The 26,676-nt window shown below is 46.0% G+C and overlaps 1 protein-coding gene across 1 annotated transcript in view; it reads left to right on the forward strand.

Annotated features, from left to right (window-relative positions):
• LOC138249019 (extracellular calcium-sensing receptor-like) overlaps positions 1–24,363 on the forward strand; it is a 161,683-nt gene extending 137,320 nt beyond the window's left edge. The window contains exons 5-6 of the mRNA XM_069203077.1: positions 637–757; positions 23,378–24,363. Of these exons, the coding sequence (XP_069059178.1) occupies positions 637–757; positions 23,378–24,321 (1,065 nt within the window). The 3' untranslated portion in view covers positions 24,322–24,363. The remainder of the gene's footprint in view (positions 1–636; positions 758–23,377) is intronic.
• The last annotated feature ends 2,313 nt before the right edge of the window (positions 24,364–26,676 follow it).

Consider the following 26,676-nt stretch of genomic DNA (forward strand, 5'->3'; position numbering starts at 1 on the left):
GGAGCTGTGAAGGCAAAAAGTTTGGGGATGAACCTGCAGAAAGGGCCAAGTCCAACATCATTCATATGCCTCTCCCTATCAATACCAGACATAGTGGGCTAACCATTAGCTGAATACAAGCCACTACGAGGTTCAGCAAAGGAAGTGATGCATCTGAGCAGCAGAAAAAAGAGCACTTAATGGAAAACTCTGCATGAGCAAATACAGAAAACTCATAATTTAAACCTGATGCAGAGTGCGCATTCAATGTAAAAACATTTAACTGCAGTGATATTATCTTGTTTTACAGTTCAGAAAATACATGTCTTACACTTTCTAAAGTAGTAGCTCCATCAGAGCAAATCACTGATTGTGTGCAATTTAATTGAGTGATTTTATACCCCACTCCACTCTCCAAGAGTAAACTTTGTTTGGAACGTTCATCCTTAAATGTAGATGTTCAGCGGTTCAATGGACCGCAGCAAATTGTGGTTCCAGAGACACAAAATATATGTCACAAGAATTCCCCAGTTCTCCTTGAGTCCCTTAGGCATAAGGTCTAAGGTTTCCTGTTAGTGCTCTCCCTGTGACACCTTCAGATCTCACAACTTAATTGTGGGCCTCTACAACAGCATTCTCTTTGTGTTCCTTGTGCAGGTTCCACGTTCTGTGTGCAGTGAGAAGTGTCTTCCTGGGTATAGGAAGGCAGTGAAGGAAGGGAAGCCTGTGTGCTGCTTCGAGTGCCTTCTCTGCTCTGAGGGAGAGGTCACTGACCATGGTGAGACTTCTCAGACACTACACTTTTGAAAACAATCTTCAAGTATAAGTAATATGCTATCACAAAGACGGTTCTAAGTCATAATACTTTCTTGTTTAAATGTGTGGCACTAAAACTGTTTCTTTCATTTAGCAGTTTCAAATGTTGTGAACTGACCTAACTAGATGTTTCTTGAAAGGAAAATATGCATATAAACCAGTGGAGAGAAGAGGAGGAGAGAAGAAAATGGTATATTTATAATGGAACAAAAATGCAATTACTGATGATACCAAAGTGTCGCGTAGGCTCTCATTATTCTAATAAGACTACTGGATTTCAAGCGGCAGAATCACTTGCGGTGTGGGAGCCTATGGCCCTCATTACAACCCTGTCGGTAAAGTCCGCTGACCGCCGTGTCTGCGGCGGCAATCCGCTACGGGTATTATGACCCACATTGAGAAATCCTCCACATTACAGACACCCACAAGAGTCCACTACACCAAAGGTCAGTGATTAACTGGCGGTACCAAAACCCACACTGCCACGCAAACAGGAATACACCCACACTATCATGACCCATGAATCAACGTGTCAGTCATTCAACCATGGTAAACCATTGGCGGTGCACATCGCTGCACTCAAAATTCACACACACTTACAAAACTACACCACATTGGACAATTCAAAATACACACACCTGACACACATACACACACCACACACACACACCCAATCCAATATAAAACACACACCCACATTACCCACAACCCCTTACAATGGACATTTTTGAAGAAGCAGAGAGACAGAAAAGCAAAGCCGACACTAGCATCCAGAGGCACGCAACACCATCATTCATACACCATCCATGCACAAAACACCACACACCCCAAAACATCACCCCACATATCACATCACACATCACCTCACACATCACTCACACAACATCATGGCACCTTAAACACACCCCAGGTTTTCTAGGAGGAGCTCAGGGTCATGGTGGAGGAAATTGTCCAGGTAGAGCCACAGCTATTCAGATCACAGGTGCAGCAGACATCCATTGCCAGGAAGATGGAGCTATAGCGGAAAATTGTCAACAGGGTCAACACAGTGGGACAGCATCCAAGAACATGGGATGACATCAGGAAGAGGTGGAACGACCTACGGGGGAAGGTAAGTTCTGTGGTATCCAGACACCAGGTAGACATACAGAGGACTAGCGGTGGACCCCCACCTCCTCCCCAACAATTAACAACATGGGAGGAGCAAGTCTTGGAAATTATGCATCCTTAGGGCCTTGCAGGAGCAGCAGAAGGACTGGACTCTGGTAAGTCAAAACTTTACTAATATATGCCCCACCCTACCTGCATGCCACCACAAACTCCTATCCCTACCCTCACACCCATTACTCCACCACCTCACATATACCCCAATATTACAACCCACCCATCCCAATACCAAGCCCTGCATGTTACACCAATGCATGGACACCCATCACAAACCTCCATGGACACCCATCACCAAAGCATGTCCAAGGGAGAGACTCACCCAGGGTACACAATCACCACTCACACAAGGGCCAAGGCGATATTGCAAGCACAGTAATCAAGGGAAACACAGCCATTGCACAAGATGGCACACACAGAAACAATAACAATGCATTTACACCCCAACAGGACCCCTACCAACATCACCGGACAGGAGGTGCCAGCCATATCCAGTCTCCCAAAAGAAGAGGCCCACAGTGACAACAGCAGCTCTGCACGCCTGGATCAAGATGACCAGCCCGGCCCATCAGGGACCTCTGGACAGTCGGTTCCCCTGCCACAGTCCCAGTCCACTACAGAACCTCCCCCCTCAGGAAACACACCCCAGCACCCACCCAGCGGGCCCATGCCACTGTGCCCAGGACACGTCAATCAGCAGTGTGTCCACCACTACAGGGACCCCAGGCAAATGCACTAACCCAAGCAAATCAGGGACCTGGGGTAGGTGGCAGTGGGCACACGGTTCAGGGGACAGAGGCACAGGACAACAGGGAAGCTGGGAGGACTGTGGTGCAACAGGGAGAGGACAGGCCCAGGGAACCCACTCTCCACGAGGCACTCTCAAACATCATGGGAGCATACCATCATTGCCAGGAGACTATGGGCACGGTACTGGCTGCATGAGAGACAGTACCTGGGGATCAGGGAGGACTTGAAGTCCATTAACACCACCCTGGTCACCATTGCAGGGGTGCTGGCAGACATGGCCAAGACCATAAGTGAGACAGTGGCATACCACCGGGCCCCTGACACCAGCCCAAACGATGAACAGCCTTCCACATCTGCTGGCGCTAGTGGACAGGAGATCCCGCCACAGGACCAACAGGCCACCAGCACCTCACCCCCTGCAGAAGGAGAACCACCCCGCAAACGGTCCCTGCAATCCAGGCAGAAGACAGAGAACATTGCCAATACCCCCTCCAGGAAATAAGACTCTTCTGATTGTCAACCCTTCTGTCCCACTCTGTCACCCTGTTCACCTTGAACTGCCATTACTCCCCTTCCAAATGCCCCATTGGACAATGCACCTGTGATACCAAGAGACTGGACTCTACTATGGACCTTCCTCCACCATCACCCCAGCCCCTTCCACACACCCCTATACACATTAGCCCATAAATAAAACCCTTGAATCACAGCCAATCTGGAGTCAGTCTGTACTTTCACAAATGTATAATTAAACATCATCCACAAATCTCAATGTAAGTGTTCATTTGCTCATACCAATGTATGACAGTTGTTGGGCAGCTGTAAATATAGCAGAAGGCAGAATGAAGTATCCAGATCTGTGAAATGGAAAGCCAAAGTGAACTGTCGGTGTTCATAGACAGAGGTTAAGAGGCTGACTTATACAATGTCCTTCAGTAGTCAGATATGAGATAAGCAGTGCCAGCCTCTTACCTGTGTGTCACTGGAAGTACTGCATGATGATGTTGGTTCAGTTGTCAATATCTTCTTCCTCTGCCTCCTCTTCCTCACTGTCCATAGGCTTCACAGCTGCCACAAAACCATCATGAGGCCCATCCTCCTGCAGAAAAGGCACCTGGCGTCAAAAAGCCAGGATATGAAACATGCAGCATGCCACGATTATCTGGCACACCTTCTTCGGTGAGTAGTATAGGGAGCCACCTGTCAGATGGAGGTACCGGAATCTGGCCTTCAGTAGGCCGAGTGTCCTCACAATAATACCCCTAGTTCGCCCATGTGCCTCATTGTAGCGTTCCTCTGCCCTTGTCCTGGCATTCCTTACAGGGGTCAGTAGCCATGGGAGGCCTGGGTAACCAGAGTCACCTGCAAATGTGGAGGGATATCTGTTAGACACACACTAATCCTTAGTGACTACCCCATACCTAGACACCTATTCATACTGTGTGGGGACCTTGGGCTCACGTATTAGCCACACCCGGTGCCTGTGGAGTTGGCCCAGCACATGCAGGATACTGCTATTCCTCAGAATGTAAGAGTCATGCACAGAGCCAGGATACTTGGCATTCACATGAGAGATGTACTGCTCTGCCAAACACACCATCTGCACATTCATCGAATGGTTGCTTTTTTGATTTCTGTACACCTGTTCATTTCTGCGGGAGGGGGACAAATGCCACATGTGTACCATCAATGGCACCAATTATGTTGGGGATATGTCCCAGGGCATAAAAGTCAGCTTTCACTGTGGGCAAATCCTCCACCTGGGGGAAAACGATGTAGCTGCGCATGTGTTTCAGCAGGGCTGACAACACTCTTGTCAACACATTAAAAAACATTGGCTGAGACATCCCTGATGCCATGGCCACTGTAGTTTGAAAGGAGCCACTTGCCAGGAAATTAAGCACTGACAGGACCTGCACTAGAGGGGGTATTCCTGTGGTATGGCGGATAGTTGACATCAGGTCTGGCTCCAATTGGGCACACAGTTCTTGGATTGTGGAACGATCAAGTCTGTAGGTGATAATGATGTTTCTGTCTTCCATTGTCGACAGGTCCACCAGGCGTCTGTACACCAGAGGATGACCCCATCTCATCATCTGCCCCAGCGGATGTGCCCTATGGAGGACAATGGTGAGCAGAGGGTCATGTACCACATAGGTTGCACAAGTGTTTATGCAGCAATGTGAGTAAATCTGTGTGTGGCGTTGTTTGTCCGTATTTCTGTCAAAATGTGCTGTTACACAGTTAGGTGCCATGCCATGTGCCCCCCCTGAAATGGCGGCTGCCTGACCTCTAAGGAGGGACAAGGGGAAATGAGGTAACTGTGCTGGCGTTGTGCAGCGTTGCGGTAGGTGGTCGAAGACCACCGCGCAATTTGGCATTGGTTATCATTGGGCCCTCTGGGTTCCAGGAGCCAATGACGATGTACGCTGGTGGTGACGGTATGCACCGCCGCGGATGGACCGCCATTTTCTATCTGTTCACTCACTTGATACCTGACCTTCAACAGGAGAGGACCTACACTGCAAGTGCTGCTTTGACCTCAGTCTGGAAGCGACAATGGCTCATGCGTCTGGGGAACGGGCCCCTGCCTTCACCGCAGAGGAGCTGAACAAACTGGTGGATGGGGTCCTTCCCCAGTACACACTACTCTACGGTCCTCTAGACAAACAGGTGAGTACACTGTGAGCATGATGCGTGGGCAATGCCTGTTTGGAGTAGTGTGGATGGAAGATACATGTGGGGGGGCTGAAGCCTGCAAGTGAGGATGGTGAGTGTATGTACATCAGGGCATGGGTGGGAACTGGTGGGCAATGAATATGACGGCCGGGACGGGAGAGTAATTTCCTGTCATCCTGTACCTTTCCTCTAGGTCAGAGCCCACCAGAAGAAGGGTATTTGGCGTGCCATCGCCAAGGAAGTGCGGACCCTGGGGGTCTATCATAGACGAGCACCCACTGCCTCAAGAGATGGGAGGACCTGCGCCCCTGGAGCAAGAAGACGGCGGAGGCACAGCTGGGAATGGCCTCCCAACGTGGAAGGGGTGCCCGTCGCACTATGCCCCCCCTGATGTTCCAGATCCTGGCAGTGGCATATCCGGAGTTGGTTGGGCAATTGAGGACATCACAAGGGGGTGAGTACAGTGTCATTCAGCTGACTCTGCACGCTTTATTAAGTGTCTGGGTGGGGGATGTGTGCTGTGGGTTCCCCTAGGCCAGGGCGAACTTGGTAGGATGGGTCCCTTGTTAGGCAGGCTCTGACACTCCAACCCCAATAGTGTTAGTGGGCATCTACAACTAGTCAGGCTCCTGTGGGTTCCAGGTGTGCGGCAAATGGTGTTAGGCATAGTCACCCATGGTCAGGTGATTTTCCTACTAACTGCCAGTGCATGGCCTACTGCATAGGGCTGCTCCCTGTGTGTTGTGTCCGCCAACGGTAGTGGTGTTGCTGGTATTGACCATGTGTCTCTTCTGTCTTCCCCCCTTCTTGTTTGGTCACCCTGTCCTTGTGTGCATTAGCATCTTCTGGTAGAGGAGCAGAAGCACCGGAGACAGAGTGAGCTGCATCCCACATAGCCCATGAGGGTGAATCTACGGAGTCTGAAGGCACCAGTGGGACGAAGGGCGAGGGAAGCTCCATGACGGGGACAGGAGGGGAGACCAGCGACAGGGACTCCTCCTCTGATGGGAGCTCCTCTGTGCCCACCACAACAACAGGTCCAGCTGCCACCCCCCCTACCAGCACAACCCTCCCAGCAGCCCCTCAGCGTGTTTCCGGTGCCCGCTCACCCAGGAGGGTGGGCATCTCCTTCGCCCCAGGCACCTCAGGCCCTGCCCCAGTCAGCCCTGCTGCCCTCAGTGAGGAGGCTATTGACCTCCTGAGATCCCTCACTGTTGGGCAGTCAACAATTCTGAATGCTATCCAGGTGTCGAGAGGCATTTGCAACAAACAAATGCATACCTGGAGGGCATTCATTGTGGCTTGGCGGTCCAACTGAGAGCATTTCAGGGTCTGGCCTCAGCACTGATGGCAGCTATTGTCCCTGTCTCCAGCCTCCCCTTCCAACTTCCACTACCCAGACGCAATCCCCTCTACCTCAGCCTATCCTAAGCACACCATCATACCAGCATGCACACACATCAACACACAAATGTGGCTCAGGAAAGCATAAGCACCACACATCTCACAGGCACTCACACAAGCACCATACCCATGCAGACACACCAACATCCACTGCCTCCACTGTGTCCCCCTCCTCCATGTCCTCCACCTCCCTCCCAGTCTCATCTCCACTCACACCTGCATGCACTACATCCTCAGCCACCACCTCCATCACCAGCATGCCCATCACTACACACCGCTCACGTGCAATCACCACCCCCACTACCATTCACACGTCCCCTCTGTCCTCTTCCAGTGTATCTGTGAGCCCTCCTCCCAAAGTACACAAACGCAGGCACACACCCATTCAACAGCCATCCACCTCACAACAGCCTGCAACCCATGCACCTTCACCCAAACTCGTCAGATGTACACCTTCTACAACCACTACCTCCTCCTCCACTCCCAAACCCCGTCCATCTTCCCGACCCAGTGTGTCAAAAAAACTTTTCCTAGCTAACTTGAACCTCTTCCCTACATCTCTCCCCACCGTCCTTCCCCTAGGGCCAGGATGTCTAAATCCCACCCCAGCACCTTAGCCACCAAATCTGCATCAACTGTGGTCCCTGCTACTCCAGTACGGTCAAAGGGGCACCCGTCAGAGCTACCAGTGTGCCACCGACAGAAAAGAAGGACCACCCTATTCCACCACATGCAAAGCTCAAAAAGGGATGGCTTCCAGCAGGGGAAAGTTACACCACCCACCCAGCAAGGCCTCGCACAAAAACTGAGTGGACAGTGCCAAGGTCCCTGCAATGACTGTCAAGATGGGGAAGGGTCACAAGCCAAAGGGCACATCACCTCGGTGCATGATGTTACCTGGTAATCATCTTGGATGGCAGCCACATGTACCACAGTCACCACCGCCGCTCCGACAGCCACCCGCACCGCCACCTCCCCCGGCCACCTGCACCGCCGCTGCCACAACTTCAGTCTACAGCTTGCTCCTCAAAGATCAGCCATCCGAGGCTGCCGGAGACGGCATGGTGTCTCCATCCACTGCAACAGTCACTTGCACCACGGCCAGCACTGGCAGCATCTCCGCCGCCGCAACCACCGTGGCCTGCACCACCATCAGCACCTGCAAGTGCACAGCCGATGTCACTCTGTCGGACATCAGCCCCATCCCCAGTGTGCAGCCCTCAGAGTCTGCAGGTGACATCCTGGACCCTGGACACGCCGCTTGAGACATCACCACCGGCACTGACACGAACCAGCAATTGGCAGCCTAAGTCGCCGCAGGATGGAGTGTGGGTCTGCCTCCATGGATTATCATGCTACCTGGTCCAGGTACATTGTGTGGCTGAGACACCCAGGTGAGACGAAGTCAACTGCCACACCCCAGGTGCAGCATCAGTGGGCACAAAGCCCCCTCCAGAACCAGTGGAGAAAAGCATCCACTAACACAGTCCTTGGCAGGATGAAGCGCTTTAGGCACAAAGCCCCCTCCAGAACCAGTGGAGAAAGGCATCCACTAACAGCCCTTGACAGGCTAAAGCACTCTGGGCACAAAGCCCCTTCCAGAACCAGTGGAACATGTCACCGACTTGAGAGACTGTGGCTTTGCACTCCCCAGGACCAAGCAGTGGGCAACCCACCCACTTGAGAGACTTGAGAGACTGTGGCTTTGCATTCCCCAGGACCAAGCAGTGGGCAAACCACCCACTTGAGAGACTTGAAAGACTGTGGCTTTGCACTCCCCAGGACCAAGCAGTGGCAAACCACCCACTTGAGAGACTTGAGAGACTGTGGCTTTGTACTCCCCATGACCAAGCAGTGGGCAAACCACCCACTTGAGAGACTTGAGAGACTGTGGCTTTGCACTCCCCAGGACCAAGCAGTGGGCAAATCACCCACTTGAGAGACTTGAGAGACTGTGGCTTTGAAATCCCCAGGACCAAGCAGTGGGCAACCCACCGACTTGAGAGACTTGAGAGACTGTGGCTTTGCACTCCCCAGGAGCAAGCAGTGGGCAAACCACCCACTTGAGAGACTTGAGAGACTGCGGCTTTGCACTCCCCAGGACCAAGCAGTGGGCAAATTACCTACTTGAGAGATTTGAGAGACTGTGGCTTTGAAATCCCCAGGACCAAGCAGTGGGCAACCCACCGACTTGAGAGAGTTGAGAGACTGTGGCTTTGCACTCCCCAGGAGAAAGCAGTGGTTATGGAGCCCCCTCAAGGAGCAGTGGCGTCGTACCATCATCCGTCTGAGGTGCCCCCTCCCCTTCCTCCTGAGGTGCCTGTTTTTCTTCTCGACCTGATGCCCCAGCAGTGTTCTCTCCGCTTTGAGGCTGGTGTCATGTGTGGGCTTCGCCCATGCTTTTTGGGAAAGTATATTTGTGTATACTGATTATTTGCTGTTCTGTTGGTCTATCTGATTGTTTGAATATTACACTAGTTAAACTCATTTTGTTTTGTCGTTGCGTTCTTCCAGGGGGTGACAGGGTGTATCTGTGATGTTTTTGCATATGTGTGTGTGCGTGTTGTTGTTGGTGGGGGGTGGGGGTGCTGCATGTTTCTCTCTTTTCTCTCCTCCCCTCCCCTGTGTGCTAGGTGCAGTACTCACTGTCATCATCGCCACCGCCACCTTCTTTCCACTCCGTGGTGTATTGATAGATACAGCAACATGGGCAGGACCTGTAACTAGGGCTCCATGGCGTCCTGGTTCTTCATTGAGTGTCGACAGGTGAGTGGTTTCCCTTCTGTGTACTGTTTCCGCTGTGCTTTTGATGGCGTTGGTACTGCCCCGGAAAAGCTGGCAGATTGGTGCCTTGTAATAGTGTGGGCGGTACATTGTGTTCCGCCTGTCTGTTGGCGGTGACCACCGCGGTATTTGTTGCTACCGCCATGGTGGTCAGAGTGCTAAAGTGGCTGTCTGTGTTGGCGGTTTCCTCCATGGTCGTGATTCCATTTTTTTAACCGCCAGCTTGTTAGTGGTATTACCGTCACTTTATCACCGAACGCCAGGGTTGTAATGAGGGCCTAAGTCTGACCCACTGCAGGTGACACCTGTCGCTCCAATCCAGGTTTTGCTCCAGCTAACTAGCAGTGCCTCATCTCTACCCAAGGGCAGGGATGACTGGGCAGCCGAGCTCATGACATAATTGGTTTCTCAGGGAAGCCGTGGTCTCTCAGGTCTCATCCGTTTCTCTCAGTTACATTAGTCTCATATATACAATGACAAACAGAGGCAGTATATGTTTCAATCATGATTTTAATGAAGTAACTGCATCTTAGATAGCAAAGCGTGAGCTGCAATAACCAGGACGACACAGCATGACAAGATTAAAATTCTGCCAAGGAGAGTGAGGGATAAGAATAACGCTACCATGTTGTCACTGCCTTTAATAGGCTAATTCCTATCTAGACTATAATAGAGCACGTGTTAAACTCTAATTTTGCCCTTCAGGTTCCCCTGGGAAGGCATCATCCCCCATACCTGAGCAAAGGCCTGAAGTTTGCCTTTAGCATCTGTAGCGTAGCATTCAGCAATCAGCATACAGTCGTGGTTCTCTGGCTGGAATCTCCCTCTAATGTGTAAGGGACAGGGAAGTGTTTTTATAACAAAACAGCTGTCCCTACATAAGGATGTGTTTTCTATGAATGTCGGAAACAAAACTTTATACCACGTTCTTCAGCAACCTATCTTACTGCAGCCTTGGAAGAAGCACAGAGTGAGCAAGAATGTCTTGTTTGAGAACAGAGTGCTGGCCCAGGCAAAAACAGCTAGATAGAGAAAATAAAACAAGACCGTTAAAGTGGCTATTGTAACCATAATAAAATGAAGCTGAATAAAATATATTGAGGTTGAAGTGCACAGCGGCAGGCCTAGTATGTTAAAATAATGTGCATGAAGCTATAACTAAAATGGCTACACAACATTAGGAAATGATAGGAAGTGAGGTCCAGTTATATAGGAGAGTAATATTGGAACATAAACAGCTTAACTACTTTTTGAAGGGCTTTAAGAAAGTCAAAGGACTGAGTAAGGGTAAGAATGAGTGCCAGATCTTCAGCGACCTTCCAGAGAATGATTGCTTCATAGTGTTTCCTTTCTTGAAAGTACACAAAATAGTGCTAAGTATCAGGGCCCAAACCTATTCTCATATGCCCACTCCTCCCTTAAGTCCACTTCATACCACCTAAATCCACCACTAGACACTCAGTGCCTCTTCATCTCACTCTTGTAGGTTCTCTTTCACCCTCCTTTCTCCTTTTGTCACTCTTTCTCTGCCTTTCTCCTCCCCCTGTTTCCCCCTTTTCTACTTTTTTTCTCTTGGTCTGGGTCAAAGTCTCAAATGGAGAAATAAGTAGGGGTCTCCAGTTGCAGTGTATTTGAGTGTCTGAGAGTGTGATGGCCACCTGATGTCTTATGTCTGTGGGCTAGATAGTTTGGGTAACCTTTATAAATAATTTTGAATGTGCTACATGTATGCTTGAATATTTTACTTTCTTCAAACTGTAGCTACTTTACTGTAGTCAGCAAAAGGGTTATATGATCACATTTCCTTGTCCCTACCATGAGTATGGTCTCTGCATGGTATGTTGGCTTGTGTATAGACACCAATGCAAATCACATTTAAAAACATAACCTTAACGGTTGCACAGATGTAGATAATTACAAAACTGAAAATTGCTCACAAACTATAAAAACATAATCATTTCACATCTAATTTTAAGACATGCATACAACACAATTGTAGGAGGTGCCTGGATCCACAACCTCTTATAGTTCAAAGGCAAGACAGCAGAGCATAGGGTTTCACCTCTATTTATATATTTCAAGTAGTGATGTTTTTCAGGTTTTATTCTTTTACCAGATGATGTCTATTGCACCTTTCTTTTAGATGTGTAGTTCAACATAGAAAGCCTGTACTGTTTCTAGTAGTAACTATATGGTTGTATTTTGAATTGCATCTGTCCACACCTCCTTACAGAGGGGAGTGGCTGGACAGATATTCCTACTACTAGGTGTACATCTCTTGAATACGGAATTACAATTAGGTAGAGATGCCTAGGTGTAGGAATACACCTATGTGGATGGAGATTGTCACCTATGGATTTACCTTCTGTGGGTGTTTGAGAAGGAGCACATGTTCTACTCCATTGAAGGAGGCTAGAAGCATGACTTGTGAAATGTCATCTTTGACATGGTCAGTGCTGTCCCCATCATACATCAAAGATCCAACAAAGTACAAAAAAGGGCAGAGGATCTTTTGCCCACAATCGTTCACTGTGTGATAAATCCAAAGCATTGCCCTACCTTGCATTACCCTGTATCAGGTAGGCATTACATGATTAAGCATGACATTCACATGCATCCACCCATGCATTTTGATGCAAACCCAGATTTACTAAACACAGTAAACATGGGCTTTGCTCCAGAATAATGAGCCTCCCTGAGACAGTTGTGACAAAGAGAAATATCTTACTTTCTCCTTATTACTTCTTCTTTCCATTCTGCAGCACATATAAAAAGAGGAATCTGCCTCTATCAATCAATCAATGGCTCTTGTAAAGTATGGCTAATCACCTGTTAGGGTCTCAAGGTGCTGAAGGGGGGTTGTACAGTTCAGTCAAAGACCCATTTGTTGAGGTCCTTCCTGCATTGAGGCAGTGAGGGTGATTGGCTGAGATGTAGCGGTACAGAGCTCCAGGTCTGCAAAGAAAGGTAGGAGAAGAATCTTCCTCCGGCTGATATCTTGCAGGTCTTTGGGACAGTGGCCAGGGTAAGGTGGGCGGAGCGGAGATGTCTGGGGGGGGTGCAGAAGGAAAGGCGGTAGTTGAGGTATGCAGGTCCGATGTTGTGGAGGGCCTTGTAGGCACACATGAGGAGCTTGAAGGTGACTCTTTAGTTGATCGGGAGATAGTGAAGGTCTCCCAGGTGACCGGAGATGAGGCTGCAAGGTGGAATGTTCAGGATAAGTCTGGCCGAGGTGTTCTGGATTCTCTGTAATTTCTTTTGGAGTTTTTGGGTGGTGCTGGCACAGAGTGCAATTGCCATACTCAAGCTTGCTGCTGATGAGCGCCTGGGTGACCGTTCTCTTGGATTCAGTGGAGATCCACTTGAAAATCTTCCTAAGCAGGTGGAGCATATATAAGCAGGAGGATGAGACTGCATTTATTTGGCAGTTCATAGAGATTGAGGCATCGAGGATGATGCTGAGGTTACATGCATGGTCAGTGGAAGTGGGGGGTTCCGAGCACTGCCGGGCCACCAGGAGTCACCACAATGGGGTGGTGCCCAGGATGAGGTCTTCCATTTAATTGGAGTTTAGTTTGAGGCAGCTGTCCTTCATCCTGGTGGCGACTGCCTTCATCCTGTTGTGAAAGTTGCTCTTAGTGGCTGGAGGTTGGTTGATGAGGGAGAGAATCAGCTGGGTGTCATAGGAGACAATTTGAGTCTTTGGCATCTGACGATGTATGCAAACGGGGCCATGTAGATGTTTGAGTGTAGGTCTCAGAGAGGAGCCCTGAGGAACTCTGCAGCTGATCTCTATAGGTTCTGAGGAGAACGTGGGAGCTTGACTCTCTGGGTTCAGCCAGTGAGGATGGAGAGGCTCCACTATAAGGCTTTGTAATGGATGCTGGAATCATGGAGTATTGCGCATAGGGTGTGGTGGGGGACAGTGTCGAAGGAGGCAGAGCGGTCCAGGAGGATGAGGGCTGTGGTTTTGCCTTGGTCAAGTAGAGTGCGGATGTCGTCTGTTACAGCAAGAAGTGCAGTCTCAGTGCTGTGGTTGCTTCTGAAGTCTGATTGGGAGGGGTCCGGGGTGTGGTTTGTTTCAATGAATTTGGTGAGTTGGGCGTGGATGGCCTTCTCAATGACTTTGGATGGGAAGGGGAGCAGTAATATTGCCTTGTCTCTAAAACTATCCTGCCTTCAACACAGCTTCCCTTCCACCATGGCACAAGGATGCCTGCTTTGGCACTAGGCTACCTAAGGTGCACCAGAGCAGAGAGAGAGCAGAAGTGCATCATATCTTAGCTCTACCTTACAAACAAAGCAGTACACCAAAGTGCCTTACTGCATTGCGTTGCTAGTAAGGTTAGTAAATCCTTGCCTTAGAGTCACAGCATCCCAACAAACAAAGAGACTGTAATGCATGATTTTCACAGGGCTTTGCTAACGCATGCACACTCACCCAGGGTGTTATCCCAATCCTGTGAGCAGGGTCCAATAATATCAGAGACAAGGATAGTCAAAGAACAAGCTGGGGAATTAGAGGCAGACACAATAAACTCATTAGCACAGTAGAAAATAAATAGGTGACTGTCGGAGTCAAATGGCACTTCTTATGGGAGATGGAGACTCATGGTTGACTTCCGTAGGTGGATATTGACTGTAGTTAGAGGAAAGGCAGCCAGTGGGGGAGTGTAGAGAGGTTGGAGGGTGGGGGTGCTCTATCGACAAAACCTCAGCGAGTAAAACGGGAATGTGAGAAAAATTACCAGAGATAGAAGAAATATTTATTTCTCATGGTCTGAGGACGTGAGGACAGAAGGCCAGGGCTATGGTTTAAAGGAGGTATTAATGGGATAGATTACTAGGTTATAAAACTATAGGAACATAAATGAAATCCTGGGAAATCAGGGGAACTCCTGGCAAAAATAGATAAGGAAGGTGAGAATCATTTAAATCCACCTGTAGCCCCCTGCAATATTATATAATCACTGAAGGAGAGAGAGCTGTCAAGCAGGCATAAAAGGTGGAATAGAGGCAGTGACTCCTGCCTCCTCTATCTGCAGGTGCAGAACCAGCGTAAGTGATTTCACTAGAAAGAAAAAAGAAAATGGATCAGTTATCTAAGGTAGTAGAGGGGGAGTGGCGTGTCTCCTCTCTTTTCCAGGTGAGGATAAATGGTTCACTTTGTTCAGGTGGTGAGCCATCATTAAAGAGAGAAATGGTAAGCTAGATTATAGCAGATACTCAAGATAGGCCAGATTCTGAAACAAGCATTGGTGGCAAAGCCAATAGGTCTGGGTTCTTGCATGACTGCATACTTCAAGAAATAGCTTGTTATTGCTCCTGAATCACAAGCAGCAACCTGAAGTCAATAACAAGGCTGAATTCCCCGCAGACATTACTAGAGAGCCCCCTCAATTGAGAAGCTTCAAAAGTAGCCCACACCGTTGCAGTCAGAGCCAGCTGTTTGACACGTCATACACAAAGTTGGAGTGTCCCTAAATTCTTACAAAATGGCCCTCTAAAGACAGATGCAATAGCCTAAAATGGCCTCCACAAGGTTACAATACTTCAAGTGATTACTAGGCATGGGCCTAATTTTAATTACACCGGTATAAGTGGAATAATTCAGTAATTTTGCATTAGTCTTGTGATGCATTGTTACCTATTTTACTCGCTACTAGATGTCCCTCTCAAGACAGATCCAATTGCTTGACAATGATTCACAAAGTTGCAGCACATCAAGTCGTTACAATTTGCTTTAATTGAAATATTGGCCTAATTCATAGCGATGAGAGATAGAAGGTAATCATATCATTCTGTTAAGTTTAGAAACCAAGTAGTGGGGGTCTCTTGAAACAACTACACAACAGGTCTTTTTCTACTACAAGCTGTCTGCAGACAAATATCAGATGCAGTATCCCATCATTTAACCTCAACCTTGTGAACTATGACAGATACTAGACCATGTTCTTTTTTTTGTTCACCAGCTCAGTTTGTTTCATTAGGGTTTTTGTTTTGTAATCCGGAGAGCAAGAGATGACTATAGAAGTGGAGTTAAGGTGCAAGAGGTACTAGCATATGTAACTCAATCCCAAGTGGGCCTAATCTTCAAATTTATGATCTTTCCCTTTGGTTTGTAGTATTGTGTTCTGTTTAGTGTTCTCATAAACCTATTGAAATCCTTGTCAGCATGCAGCTGATGATAAGTGGTTGTCTGGTGCCGAGCCTCCACAGAGTCCAAATATTCTTGAAATTCTGTCCTTCGGCCCTTTGTTGATCTTCAGTTCTTCAGATGTAGATGTTCAAAAGCTGATGATAGCACTCTTTCTATGACAGAAAATATGGTACATGCATCAATGAGGATGAGGCAGTATTTCCCATCTGGCAACAGGAGAAAGTCCATAATGACTTCCTTCCTGAGTTTGGTGCTCTTTCCTTCAGTGAGCAGAAGGGGGGGGCACTCTGCCCCTCCCATAGCTTAGCACTGTTGGCAATTAGTCACAGCCTGCTCTACCCAGACATCCATGTAAGGGAAACATATCTTCTCTTTGACCTTAGCCTTCATCCTATGCATTCCCTAATGCTTTAATGTGGCAAAAGTACAATCCGGTGTCTTCTGTGATAGGGGAGGACGATCTTGCATCTTCATAAAGCAATGCCTTTAGTGATGCACATTTTCTTTAGTATCTTCCATAGTGCTTGAAGTGGGTTCTGAATGTCATTTTCCCAGTTCTGTGTATCTGCAAGGAATTGCTTCCATGGGTTTGTTGTGGCTGCTTCTAATCCCTTCTGGAGAATGACCTTGGAGTAGGCTGTCTGCATGCGGAAATCATTGTGTTTACTGTTGTTCATCATCACTTGCGAAGAGGCAGGGCAGTTTGTTCTGAGTGAGGTGCTTTGACAAATAATCTGCAGGATTGTTGCATCCTTGGGCCGTATTACAGAAGTGCCCGGGAGTACAAGAGGCATTTGTGGCAGCTTTTGTGCGTCCCCTGGGCACTTTGACATTACAGAAGGGGACTCAGGCGCTTGTGTGGCCCCTTCTGTAATACAGACAGCACAGGTGCAAATGTCGCACCAGCGCCATCTCGGGGGGGGGCATTCTCTCATTTGCATGGGGGCATAGCCCCATGCAAATGAAGGAATCTTCTTAACTCTGTGCACACAATATATTATGGACGCAAAGAATCAGTCAAGAGGCACACTCACAGTACGCCACAATCAGTTGGTGCACTTCAGTGCCTCCACTGATTGCAACCCTCTGAAGGGTTTTGAGGGTGTCCCATGGACCTCCAGACAACCCTTGCAGTCAGGTGCAGTCACTCACTGCACTTGCCTGCAAGGGGATCTCTCACCCCTCTTAAAAGTGCAGGTGGGTGCCACCTCATCAGTGAGACACCAAGCAGTTACTTGAAAGCCACTCTGTATTTCAATGGAAAGTTCTGCCCCCAGGCAGTTTTCGGCTGCCCTGAGGGCAGGGCATTCAACATAGTATGGGGAACTTTCCCTGTTTGTGCAGGGCATACCATTTTGAAGGTTTGCCATGGCACAAACGGAGAAAGTGTACCCAGTGTATAATAGGGCCCCTGGTTAGTATATCAGGGAGAATCTGCATTGTTTTAGCTGGAGTACCCATTTCTTGGTCCTGGGGTGATGGGGTGCAGCAGGTCATATTAAGAGGAATATCAGGTGTTTGTGGTCCGCAACCCCCTTGATGTACTGTCTATGTAGAATGGGTGGCTCTTTTTCAATGTATGTCTTTACTGCCTCTGATAGGGCTCTGCTCTGTTCGAAAATGCAATGGGACTCCATATGCTCATGCTTTTTCTTATATGAGGAGTGGGCTGCTAAATATGATGATTTTAGTGTTTCGATTAGGGTTGAAAACTTTCATAGTAATTTTAAAAAAACATACTTTAAGAGTTGAAATGCATTTTACTGTCACCCTCCTCCACTTTGTTTACTGCTCTTAGGAACTCAGATATTGTTTCTTGGTTTGGGGTAAGTCTGCTGAGTAGTTTGCCACTCCCAAAAATCTCCCAACTTCAGATACATTTTGTGGGATGTTCTTGATGTCAGCTGCTTTCGGTGGACTGATACTCACTCATGCATACACATACAATTGGATTTCCTTTCTCAATACATTTTCTCAAACTGCAGTTCTTTTAGTCCAGACAGAGGCCACTGTCTGATATTCGTTGAAGGGTGGCCTTCAGATGTGGTTGATGTTCGGTGATATTGCTGGCATCGCATCTCTTTTCAACACACTTCTGTTTATAAAACGCTTCCTTAAAAGCATTCTCAAATACTTCAGAAATTGAGAAGCTGACAAGGTTTATTATTTTGTACATCTGCAGCCCTACATCTGTCAATAAGTTTGATATATATTGATTTTTTTCATTCATCATGTTGTGGAAGGTGGTAGCCAGATTTTGGCTCAAGAACTACTGTGATGCATGTGATGCATGTAGATCTATGGCAAAGTTAGCTATAGTTGTCAAGTGTCTTTCTCCTTTTTAAGGAGTTTGTTTGGGAATTTCATATCAATGCAGAGTCTTATACTCCTGTTTGCTTCTTCTTCATTGTTACAACATTGGTGATAAACAAGAGGTCGGGCCAGATAGACTTCTTTATAACCCCTAAGTCCTCTCACTGTCTTAAGTAAAATGGTATTCTTCTGTGCCTTAGGGATATTGGTTTCATCTTCTTTTCAACATCAATATTCAACACCAGTGCTTTCAGGCACCAGACGTAACAGATCAAGTGGTTACATTCATTCAACAGTTATTCAGTGGCACTCTAGGTGACACTCTGGGTGAAGATGATTAGATACAACTCTTCAGCTGCAGTGCTACTAATAAGCATGCCAGTTCCTGCTTTGAGCACACAATCTTTGCTGGTTTTGCGATGCTGCCAAGTTTTATGTGTGTGGTAAATGTTCCTGTCAAGGGAGGGGGTGAAAGACCCTTGTACCCACAGATCGTGTTATGGTAGACATTAGTTTGGGTCAAGCTTTAAGTTTACCATATTGACTCAGACTCATAATGTTGAGCAACAATCCTGTGTTGATTAGTGCTGTCATAGTCAGCCTGTGTCTGACTTGCACATTAGGTTAGTAACTTCTCGTATCGGCTGCATTGTCTGCAAGAAAAAGGGGGAAACAAGCTCCTCTTCAACATCATCATCAAAAAGATGCCCTCCTGAGGTAAACTGGAATAGAGTGCTTGATCATCGCTTGCATTTGACACAGTGTGTACCCAGCAGCTGATCAGAGACTGTATTTTGAATATCTTAGATCAACTTCCATCCCTGCAAACCTTTGCAAAGGTGTTTGCTTTGCAACTGTTTGAGGATGTCAGGGCAAGGTTATTAGCTGCCCTGCCATGGTCATTATCTCCCAAGCTCATATTGGTGATGATATGATTTAGTCGTCTTCAGATAGTGTCACCTATTTTATGCATCCCTAACTCAGAAAACACTGTGGCTAGACTTGGTCAATCTATGGCTAATGCTATCATGCCTATTCATTGTGTTCTTGCAGCAGACAATGTGTAAATTTAAGCACTGCCTCTTACGCACATAACAGGCATTGCTGTATCCTATTGGTGCAAGCAGGAAACTGCTGCTTATTGCCTTGTTGCCGCATATGATTCAAGGAGAACTCTGTCAGGGTTGGAGAAATTCATGTCTCTCACTCTGAAGGCCTGTAGATGAGGACCTACCCCAGCAGCAGTAATGTGGAAATAGGGGAGGAGATCAGTCTGGCAGTGCTTATCTCCAGTGTGCTCCACGCATGTGGAACAACTAAGGATGGCATAGAGGTGAGAATGGTGTGCCACTGTGGTCTGAGTCTGTGCACTCAGACCACTTTTATTTATGACGTGATGCACAGCCCAGTGTCAGGGTGCAGAGATGCATGACAATGAGTTGAGTGAGGGCAAGGTGGCATACTGCATGCATATGGTAAAGATGCAAGTGTGAGTGGCCCAAAAGGCCACATAGTAAATACATATACAACACCTACATTTTCTCAAATGAGAGTTATTTCCATGAGCTGAGTGAAGCAAGGTTGCGTAAATGATTCCATGGTAGTAAATAATAGATATATGACAGAGCACTGCTCAGATATACGTCATCTAATTTCCAATGAGGTCTTATATCCTACTGTAGCAGTAGTGATGCCAAAGGACCACTCAGTAAATACAGTATAATAAACAGGGATGGCACCACAGAAGGTGGGTGGCGCCAGCTTTCAGGCTGGATATAAAAGTTCAAACCTTTATCACATCATCCTCTGGATCCCCTGAGCATCATCGGCTTGATAATGAACACATTCTCCGTCTACTCAACCAACATAGGATTTTCATGAAATTCTGAAACTTTCATGCCATATTCTACTTGCCCACTGTTTGCACCTGGTTTCTTTCGGTGTGAAGATTCCGTACAAAGGCCTGTCATGCCAAAGTCATGCAGATTTGGCTCAGCATGGAATCCTAGAGATGTTTTTACTGTTTCTGTAAACATATAGATTATCAGAGGTTTGGCACTATGTAGGTCAATGGCATTTTGTCTTGTGATATTGTCAACTTTCAGCACAAAAAAACCATTGTTCATGAAAGTTAATTCAAATTTGTATTTGTGTCACTTACCATGGAGAAGGCCCCACGCTAAAGTTTTGTAAATCAGGCCTTCTTATTTCTGAGTGAGTACCTACGCTGTAAATAGTGTGATTGTGGAACAAATTGATTCATATCTTCATTGTACATCATGGTGTAGGTGCACAAAATGTTCATGACTTGGCTCGAAGTTACAAAATTCCATTTATTACAGTCAAACTTGCTTACACCCAAAGTGGATCAACCCCAACCCCCAAAGTTAGGGCTTGATGGCAATTTTGTGTCATGAGATCACGTTTTGTGGTGTATTGTGAACTGTTGGTATCTCATGTCACTTTGTTTACCCAAGTGCATGACTTTCAATAAAAAGTCTTGTGCCAGCAGGATACTAGCTTGAGTAGAAAATGGGCCTTTGTGAATTATTTCTATGTGAACCCCTGTCCAGTACGCATCTTTCCCCCCCCAAAAAAATATGTAAATTACCAGCAATTCAAGTTTTAGCACAGAAGTGTAATTTTGTGATATTTTCAAGGAATTTCACAAAATCTGACAAAAACTTAATGGAGGTTTTTCTGGGACACACATTTGAATACTTATGGGTTTCTTCCTAATGGAAAGAGCTGAGGAGCCGATATTATACGTTTTAGAAAAATGCACTGCCAGCTGTTGATCTGTTGTGTTCATGTGTCCATAATTTGGGGTTTCTGTAATGAGGAGAGACATCTGAGATGATTATCTCACACAGGTGATGCAGACAGGACCAGGACTATGAGCTCAGATGACAAGGGTAGAACCTGGAAAGGAAAACCGAGGGTATGAAAAGTGAAAAAAGACTAGAAAGATGAAGGGGGTAGAATTTAATATGGTTTTGAAAAGGAAGAAAGTAAAAGCAGAATTTTCTTTGGCCACAAAGGACTTCACATTGAAAAGCCAATGAAGCCAAAGACCAAGAGTCCCAGCCCCAACCTGGAAAACTAGAGAACCCGGAGAGGATGGAAGAACTATTGAAGAACTGGACGTCACCTGTATGGTTCAGCAGGACTGGTGCAACAGAGCAACGAGTCATGACCCCAGCCCTAAAAAATCTCAAAGGAAGACCAAATTCTGCGACAAGAAAGGGAGTAATCCTGAAGGACTCAGACATTGAGGAGGATCCAGAAAAAGACAACTGATGGTACCATTTTCCTCCAGCTGGAGAGGCCGCCAGATGAGCCGTGGGCATACAAGCCTTCAGGAATGGTACAGGGTTGTCAGGGTGGTTTATAAATGATGACATATCTAAAACGTGATCAATAAATACACCCATAAATGTATGTTTTCATAACAAAATCACATTGGTTGTTTTGAAAAAGCAATTTAACTAAGGCCTCATTAAAAAGAAAGAGGCATTAAGGAAAGAACTGGAATAGGATGAGAAGAAGATAAGAGGGAAGGTTTGTTGAAAAAGAAAGAAAAAAGTAAATGACAATATGGTGTTTTCTAAAATAGAGATTTCTTTTGCATTTCTTCTTTTTTTTCATTTTATTATTTTTCATTTCTACTCACCTTTGTTCTCTTTTGCGAACAAACGCCTCGTAGCTGAAGAACTCCTGCAGTTGAACTAGATCAGCTCACTGGAAAAGCAAAAGGAATGTGGGATTCTAGTTGTGCATGCATAAAGAATTTTTTTTTAAATGAGAAAATAGAAGATAATAAAAACAAACTATTTTAAGGCGATTACCAAATTTAGAACCACCATTTTCTAACCTACTAAATGCCTGACCAAGTAGAATACCTTCTCTGATTTAAAAGTCTTAATTCAGCATGTGGCTGATGGACAGAGGAGTTTGCAAGTTGTTGATGGACAGAGGAGTTTACAAGTGTTTGATGGACAGAAGAGTTTATAACTGACGCCAAGCCTCCCCGTCATTTCTACCTTGAAACACCTCAAGCAGAAGGTTCTAGCAAACCCCTGCCCTCTGTTATGAAATTAAACGCTGGCTGTACTTCATCTGTGTCAAAAACAGCCATAGAAGCTGACTAGGCTGCCAAATTTTGTTCTGAGAAGAGATTTGCACATTCCTCTGGTAAAAACAGTCTCAGCCTTGTCAACTGTTAACAAGTCTGCATCCCACATTATATGTTCCCGCACTGTCTTACTCTTTGCTCCTGAAGAAAAAAACATGTTTTGTATTGAAAAACTCCTCTGCTGCTCTGCAGCTGCAGCAGGGCACAAAATGGAGTCACTCACACAACGTGATCAAATGATGGTTAAATCTAAATCGCATCACAGTCCTCCACCTCTGAATAGCTCCCTCTCTGGCGGACTTCAGAAGGAGACTCAAAAAGTGGCTTTTTCGATGGAGACTCCGCCCCCTCAGTGTCTGGATGACAGTGCTGCACTTTACAAGTCCGATGAATGAGTGATTGAATCCAGGTGAAGACCCAAATGACTTCTTCACAAATCTTGAAAGAATTATTTAAAGTGCTGCTTGGCCCCCTGAGAGATGAAATCATTGTAATTGCTCAGGGAACATATAAGCAGCACAGGATTGTAGAATTAAATTTAGATTTAAAAGGTTAATGAAAGAAGCAGCCGAGGTCCTGTTTTACAGACTTTGAGACTTTGTTGATGAGTAGTTAAATCCAGAAAACTCCGCTATGGAGGAAATAGTGAATGTGATGTATGTAGAACAACTTCTAAGTTCATTTCCTCTAATCATTTAGAAGTGAATTTGTCAACATCATAAGGTGACTTTACCTGGAGCAATCATTAAGGTTGTTCCTTCCACAGGGCTCAAGACTGAAAGGGGAATCTTGAGGCAGTAATTCCTAGAAAGAAAAATGGATCTATAGAGATAATTATACAAAACTAATAATAGAAAAGAATGGGAAACAGGGAGGAGAAATAAAATAGCAAGTACTCTTCCTGAGGCCCTCAATGCTTTGAGTGTTAGGCATAGAAGCATATACCCAGGAATTTTCCCTGTTAAAGGAAGGAGAACCTACGAACTGTAGAGTAATTGATAGACACTTGCACTATAAATAAAAGACTCCTAAATCATTGGAGAAAAGAAAAACAAAATACTAATAATTCTTTATAAATAAGATTAGTTGATGTTTTCTACCAATAGCATCTTAGTAATTTCAATGAATGAGTTAATTCTATTTTCAAAAGATTGTACATCTATTGAGATAATTAACTTTCTTTTCTCATTAAGGCGCAGATGAATGTATAAAATGCCCTGCTGACCAGTGGTCAAATGAGAAACACGATCAATGCATTAAAAAGAAAGTTGAGTTCCTCTCATATGAGGAGCCCCTGGGTCTAACACTTGCTGTCACTGCTAGTTTGTTAACCTTTGTCACTGCTGCTGTCCTTTGTGTTTTCATCAAGTTCGGAGGCACTCCCATCGCCAAAGCCAACAACCGTGGTCTCAGTTACCTGCTCCTCGTTGCACTGATACTCTGCTTCCTCTGCTCCTTCATATTCATCGGCAGTCCTAGAAAACTCACCTGCATGTTACAGCAAACTGTATTTGGGGTCATTTTTACCCTTAGTATTTCTGCGGTTTTAGCAAAAACAATAGTTGTTGTCATTGCGTTCAGGGCAACAAATCCAAACAGCTCAGCAAGGAAATGGCTGGGATCAAAGACACCAAGTTATATAATCTTCTCAGGTTCTATGGTTCAAGTTCTTATTTGTGCTGTTTGGATGTTGACATCCCCCCCTTTTCCAGAACTGAATTTTTCTTCATACACTCAGAAGATCATTTTTGAGTGCAATGAAGGAGACACAATCTTCTTCTACTGCATGCTGGGATACATGGGCCTCCTGGCCACAGTCAGCTTCATAGTGGCCTTTCTCTCAAGAAATCTGCCTGGAAGCTTCAATGAGGCCAAGTTGATCACCTTCAGTATGCTGGTGTTTGTCAGTGTGTGGATCTCCTTCATCCCAGCGTACTTGAGCACACGCGGGAAGTACATGGTGGCCGTGGAGGTGTTTGCCATCCTGTGCTCCAGCGCAGGACTGCTCGGCTGTATATTCATACCCAAGTGTTATATTATGCTGCTAAGGCCAGAGGTGAATACCAGAGAATATCTAGTTGGTAAAACAAGTTATAGTAGCAAACAATCAACTTTGAGTAGCAAACAAATAAGTTGAAATCCACAACGGATCCTGCTGTGGTCTTTGAGGTTTAGTTTTATGAAGAAGTAGCATGAAGAGCAGAAATTTAACCAATTCTTTTTAAAATCATGTTTGAGATCTGTGGAAATATCAGTATTTATTGCAGTTGGGCATTTAGATTAGACAATACAGAATATAGACTTCCATAGATAGAAAGATACATTTCCTCTTATGCATATCAGTTATAAGATGTATATATGAGATGTATGAAAGGTAACTGACTAAAAGGTGTATGCCACATAATAACTCTCATATAAATAATGAGGTTACATGAGTCTGTTAGAACTAGCAATATTAAATACCTTCCTCTAGCTTTAAAGATTCTGTTTTCATGCTGTCAACCGCCTCACATGTCTATCCTCCCTTCACTCATTTCACACCATCTGCTCAGTGCATGCGTGGAACACCCATTATTTCTTGAGCCACTCCTTTACAGTCGCTAGAGCACACCTGGATGAGTTTCTATCACTCTCAAACACTCCTTTGCAGCTACTTGGACCCAATAGAAGTCTATATCCACTCCTCTCCCTTTGAGTGTCACACAAGGGGCAGTGCCTGCACATCGTCTAGTCTTTTTCTTTCTCACATCATGTTTATTCTGGTGTTAGTGGAGCTTGTTCTGTTTTGATAGTTCAAACCTAACATGCATGAGTACATCTCTGACTGCCTCACAGCCTCAACTCACTGGTTATGTCTACGGTCACTGATGCAGTAGTCTTCCAAAACAGTAGCTCTATTTGTTCTACGTCAGCTAGCTGACTCCATCTCAATTCGGCCAAATTTTGAAAATGAACATGTTTTGCATAGCATTACCAGAGATTTTTTGCCTCAACTGTTTCTATTGGCCTTAGAATCCTGTAAACATTATCTCTGCTAATATTTGGTAAGTGCCTGTGTTCCCCCTTTAAACATGGTGAAATTAGTATCCACCTGATTTGCACCTTTAGCATACCTATAGGTCCCTAATATATAGCACCCAGAGCCTGTAATTTAAATGTCATTTTTCGGCAGCAGAACCCAGATGTGCCCCTCACTGCAATGACACAGCAAACCCAACCCCAGGCCTACAACTGTAGCCTGTCAGTGCACTTTAAAACTGCCAGTTCAACCTGTCAAAGTAAAACCTTTTAACTGCCAGTTCAACCTGTCAAAGTAAAACCTTTTGACAGTCCTAAATGTTCCTTTTAAAATGTATTAAGTCACCCTTAAGGTGGGCCTTATTGCTCATAGGGTAGAGTCCATGGTATTTAGAAGTAGAGCATATAAAAAATGTAGTGTTTCACGTGTCCTTCGAGTGAAAATTCCTAAGAGCTATTTTCACTGCAGGAGAGCTGCTGCTTCCATAGAAAAACATGTATTCACATTATTACACCCTGTAATGCTAGATTGAGGTTGGTGGCAGCTAAAAAAATATTTAAATGAATCTCGTTTTATAGTTAAACAAAACTCACTTAAATAGTAAATTCGGATTTTGTCTAGCAAATGGGTTTTTAAAAAGCTGCCACTTTGCTGCCTAAAGCCTTAAAAGGCCTTCCTGTAAGTGTTCCCACTGTCACCTGACAGATAATGGCTCATCTGTGGTAAGGTATGAACTGCTCTCATGACAGCAACAAAGGGCATTAGGTATGTGGAGGTGTTGTCCTTACCTTGACAGGATGGCTTGGGGGCCCTGCCCAGTGATTTGATAAGCTTCAATGGGTCCTTCCCTGTCACAGGTTGATATAGCTTATATCAGTGCCTTCCCCCTCTATTATCCTCTCAGTCAGGATGGCACTAATACCCAGAGGAAGAGGGAGCTGCCCCAGAACTTGTTTGGTGTAACCACAGGTAAAGGGTTGCCATTTCCAAAGCCACACATCTATGTGGGCACACGGAGTTCTGACCATGGGAAGAAAGGTTTTGCCATGTTGGATTTATGAAGAGAGGGATACTGTGGGATGGGTTACAATAAAAGGCAAAGGAACTGCTGCACAATTGGGTAGAGTCACTCCTAGTATCTTTTGTCCCATTGGTTAGGGGTACAGACTCGGTGTGGACAAAAAGGTGGCATCATGTGTACCCTCTAGAGAGCACTCCTAGACCTGAGAAGAATCAGAAGAATGACTGTCCTGCAGTTTGAAGTACCACAAGGAAGACTGGACCTACTTGCCTTGAACACAGAACCCCAGAAGTGACTCCAAGGGTCAGTTGGCTTACCTCCTAACTGAGCTGCAGGGCTTCAACAAGCTTCTGAAGCCTTTCCCCAACTAGACCTAACCTGCTCCCCTCTGCTGGCTGCTGTAGAAGTGAGTCCTGACCACCAAGTACTGTCCTCAAGGTTATGGACCCTTG

The sequence above is a fragment of the Pleurodeles waltl genome, chromosome 8 (genome assembly GCF_031143425.1).
Source record: "Pleurodeles waltl isolate 20211129_DDA chromosome 8, aPleWal1.hap1.20221129, whole genome shotgun sequence".
Taxonomy (NCBI): domain Eukaryota; kingdom Metazoa; phylum Chordata; class Amphibia; order Caudata; family Salamandridae; genus Pleurodeles; species Pleurodeles waltl.